Genomic DNA, 5000 nt, shown 5'->3' with positions numbered 1-5000 from the left:
TTTGATGTATTCTGGGAAAACTTTTGGCCCTGTTCATGTGGTTGTAACGATAAGATGTCTGTGATATGACACTCCACTCATCTTTCCTTCAACAGGAGGGTAAAGAGCTGATTTTCAAAGATGAGGAAGTGAAGGATCTTGGGAGTGTGTATGACCCTTGTTTCCTCCTACCTCTCTTCAGCGCCATGCTTCAGCCAGGTGACTACTACCAATGACCAAACACCTGAACATCCAAGCGTTTTTAAATAACACACTTTTCTGAGACATTTGACACAGTCAAAAGATGGTGAGACTTAAAAAGAAGAATTTACACACTTAAAAATATATTTATCAAAAATAATACTAAAGAACATTGAAGTTTAACTTTTTATTTAACTAGGCAAGTCAGTTAAGAACAAGTTCTTATTTTCAATGACGGCCTAGGAACAGTGGATTAACTGGTCTAGGAACAGTGGGTTAACTGGTCTAGGAACAGTGGGTTAACTGGTCTAGGAACAGTGGGTTAACTGGTCTAGGAACAGTGGGGTTAACTGGTCTAGGAACAGTGGATTAACTGGTCTAGGAACAGTGGGTTAACTGGTCTAGGAACAGTGGGTTAACTGGTCTAGGAACAGTGGATTAACTGGTCTAGGAACAGTGGGTTAACTGGTCTAGGAACAGTGGGTTAACTGGTCTAGGAACAGTGGGTTAACTGGTCTAGGAACAGTGGGTTAACTGGTCTAGGAACAGTGGGTTAACTGGTCTAGGAACAGTGGGTTAACTGGTCTAGGAACAGTGGGTTAACTGGTCTAGGAACAGTGGGTTAACTGGTCTAGGAACAGTGGGTTAACTGGTCTAGGAACAGTGGGTTAACTGGTCTAGGAACAGTGGGTTAACTGGCCTAGGAACAGTGGGTTAACTGGTCTAGGAACAGTGGGTTAACTGGTCTAGCAATATATATTTTACCTTTATTTAACTAGGCAAGTCAGTTAAGAACAAATTCTTATTTTCAATGACTGCCTGGGAACAGTGGGTTAACTGCCTGTTCAGGGCCAGAAAGACAGATTTGTACCTTGTCAGCTCGGGGGTTTGAACTTGCAACCTTCCGGTTACTAGTCCAACGCTCTAACCACTAGGCTACCCTGCCGCTCCTATACTCTAACCACTAGGCTACCCTGCCGCCTCTACACTCTAACCACTAGGCTACCCTGCCGCTCCTACACTCTAACCACTAGGCTACCCTGCCGCCTCTACACTCTAACCACTAGGCTACCTACCACCTCTACACTCTAACCACTAGGCTACCCTGCCGCCTCTACACTCTAACCACTAGGCTACCCTGCCGTTCCTACACTCTAACCACTAGGCTACCCTGCCACCTCTACACTCTAACCACTAGGCTACCTGCCTCCTCTACACTCTAACCACTAGGCTACCTGCCTCCTCTACACTCTAACCACTAGTCTACCTGCCACCTCTACACTCTAACCACTAGGCTACCTGCCACCTCTACACTCTAACCACTAGGCTACCTGCCATCCCTACACTCTAACCACTAGGCTACCTGCCGCCTCTACACTCTAACCACTAGGCTACCCTGCCGCCTCTACACTCTAACCACTAGGCTACCCTGCCGCCTCTACACTCTAACCACTAGGCTACCCTGCCGTTCCTACACTCTAACCACTAGGCTACCCTGCCACCTCTACACTCTAACCACTAGGCTACCTGCCTCCTCTACACTCTAACCACTAGGCTACCTGCCTCCTCTACACTCTAACCACTAGTCTACCTGCCACCTCTACACTCTAACCACTAGGCTACCTGCCACCTCTACACTCTACCCACTAGGCTACCCTGCCGCCTCTACACTCTAACCACTAGGCTACCCTGCCACCTCTACACTCTAACCACTAGGCTACCCTGCCACCTCTACACTCTAACCACTAGGCTACCCTGCCACCTCTACACTCTAACCACTAGGCTACCCTGCCATCCCTACACTCTAACCACTAGGCTACCTGCCGCCTCTACACTCTAACCACTAGGCTACCTGCCACCTCTACACTCTAACCACTAGGCTACCCTGCCGTCCCTACACTCTAACCACTAGGCTACCTGCCACCTCTACACTCTAACCACTAGGCTACCCTGCCGTCCCTACACTCTAACCACTAGGCTACCCTGCCGCTTCTAAACACTCTAACCACTAGACTACCTGCCTCCTCTACACTCTAACCACTAGGCTACCTGCCTCCTCTACACTCTAACCACTAGGCTACCTGCCTCCTCTACACTCTAACCACTAGACTACCTGCCTCCTCTACACTCTAACCACTAGGCTACCTGCCTCCTCTACACTCTAACCACTAGGCTACCTGCCTCCTCTACACTCTAACCACTAGGCTACCTGCCTCCTCTACACTCTAACCACTAGGCTACCTTCCTCCTCTACACTCTAACCACTAGGCTACCCTGCCGCCCCTACACTCTAACCACTAGGCTACCTGCCTCCTCTACACTCTAACCACTAGTCTACCTGCCACCTCTACACTCTAACCACTAGGCTACCTGCCACCTCTACACTCTACCCACTAGGCTACCCTGCCGCCTCTACACTCTAACCACTAGGCTACCCTGCCACCTCTACACTCTAACCACTAGGCTACCCTGCCGTCCCTACACTCTAACCACTAGGCTACCTGCCACCTCTACACTCTAACCACTAGGCTACCCTGCCGTCCCTACACTCTAACCACTAGGCTACCCTGCCACCTCTACACTCTAACCACTAGGCCTACACTCTAACTACTAGGCTACCTGCCTCCTCTACACTCTAACCACTAGGCTACCTGCCTCCTCTACACTCTAACCACTAGTCTACCTGCCACCTCTACACTCTAACCACTAGGCTACCTGCCACCTCTACACTCTACCCACTAGGCTACCCTGCCGCCTCTACACTCTAACCACTAGGCTACCCTGCCACCTCTACACTCTAACCACTAGGCTACCCTGCCACCTCTACACTCTAACCACTAGGCTACCCTGCCACCTCTACACTCTAACCACTAGGCTACCCTGCCGTCCCTACACTCTAACCACTAGGCTACCTGCCGCCTCCACACTCTAACCACTAGGCTACCCTGCCGTCCCTACACTCTAACCACTAGGTTACCTTCCTCCTCTACACTCTAACCACTAGGCTACCCTGCCGCCCCTACACTCTAACCACTAGGCTACCCTGCCTCCTCTACACTCTAACCACTAGGCTACCTGCCTCCTCTACACTCTAACCACTAGGCTACCCTGCCGTCCCTACACTCTAACCACTAGGCTACCCTGCCGCCTCTACACTCTAACCACTAGGCTACCCTGCCACCTCTACACTCTACCCACTAGGCTACCCTGCCGTCCCTACACTCTAACCACTAGGCTACCTGCCTCCTCTACACTCTAACCACTAGGCTACCCTGCCGCCTCTACACTCTAACCACTAGGCTACCCTGCCGCCTCTACACTCTAACCACTAGGCTACCTGCCGCCTCTACACTCTAACCACTAGGTTACCTTCCTCCTCTACACTCTAACCACTAGGCTGCCCTGCCGCCTCTACACTCTAACCACTAGGCTACCTGCCGCCTCCACACTCTAACCACTAGGCTACCCTGCCGTCCCTACACTCTAACCACTAGGTTACCTTCCTCCTCTACACTCTAACCACTAGGCTGCCCTGCCGCCTCTACACTCTAACCACTAGGCTACCTGCCGCCTCCACACTCTAACCACTAGGCTACCCTGCCGTCCCTACACTCTAACCACTAGGTTACCTTCCTCCTCTACACTCTAACCACTAGGCTACCCTGCCGCCCCTACACTCTAACCACTAGGCTACCCTGCCTCCTCTACACTCTAACCACTAGGCTACCTGCCTCCTCTACACTCTAACCACTAGGCTACCCTGCCGTCCCTACACTCTAACCACTAGGCTACCCTGCCGCCTCTACACTCTAACCACTAGGCTACCCTGCCACCTCTACACTCTACCCACTAGGCTACCCTGCCGTCCCTACACTCTAACCCCTAGGCTACCTGCCTCCTCTACACTCTAACCACTAGGCTACCCTGCCGCCTCTACACTCTAACCACTAGGCTACCCTGCCGCCTCTACACTCTAACCACTAGGCTACCTGCCGCCTCTACACTCTAACCACTAGGTTACCTTCCTCCTCTACACTCTAACCACTAGGCTGCCCTGCCGCCTCTACACTCTAACCACTAGGCTACCTGCCGCCTCTACACTCTAACCACTAGGCTACCTGCCTCCTCTACCCTCTAACCACTAGGTTACCTACCTCCTCTACACTCTAACCACTAGGCTACCTGCCTCTACACTCTAACCACTAGGCTACCCTACCTCCTCTACACTCTAACCACTAGGTTACCTACCTCCTCTACACTCTAACCACTAGGCTACCTGCCTCTACACTCTAACCACTAGGCTACCTGCCTCCTCTACCCTCTAACCACTAGGTTACCTACCTCCTCTACACTCTAACCACTAGGCTACCCTGCCGCCTCTACACTCTAACCACTAGGCTACCTGCCTCCTCTACACTCTAACCACTAGGCTACCTGCCGTCCCTACACTCTAACCACTAGGTTACCCTGCCGCCTCTACACTCTACCCACTAGGTTACCTGCCACCTCTACACTCTAACCACTAGGCTACCTACCTCCTCTACACTCTAACCACTAGGCTACCTGCCACCTCTACACTCTAACCACTAGGCTACCCTGCCGCCTCTACACTCTAACCACTAGGCTACCTGCCGCCTCTACACTCTAACCACTAGGTTACCTTCCTCCTCTACACTCTAACCACTAGGCTGCCCTGCCGCCTCTACACTCTAACCACTAGGCTACCTGCCGCCTCTACACTCTAACCACTAGGCTACCTGCCTCCTCTACCCTCTAACCACTAGGTTACCTACCTCCTCTACACTCTAACCACTAGGCTA

General features: G+C 51.9%; 1 protein-coding gene across 2 annotated transcripts in view; it reads left to right on the top strand.

Annotated features, from left to right (window-relative positions):
• The window catches only part of urb1 (URB1 ribosome biogenesis homolog), a 65369-nt gene that overhangs the window by 38743 nt on the left and 21626 nt on the right, over positions 1–5000 (top strand). For both annotated transcript variants that reach the window (XM_031795490.1, XM_031795489.1), the window contains exon 30: positions 96–198. In XM_031795490.1, the coding sequence (XP_031651350.1) occupies positions 96–198 (103 nt within the window). The remainder of the gene's footprint in view (positions 1–95; positions 199–5000) is intronic.

Source organism: Oncorhynchus kisutch, linkage group LG18, assembly GCF_002021735.2.
Source record: "Oncorhynchus kisutch isolate 150728-3 linkage group LG18, Okis_V2, whole genome shotgun sequence".
NCBI lineage: Eukaryota > Metazoa > Chordata > Actinopteri > Salmoniformes > Salmonidae > Oncorhynchus > Oncorhynchus kisutch.
The sequence above is the reverse complement of the archived record's forward strand: the minus strand, read 5'-3'. Positions and strand labels throughout refer to the sequence as shown.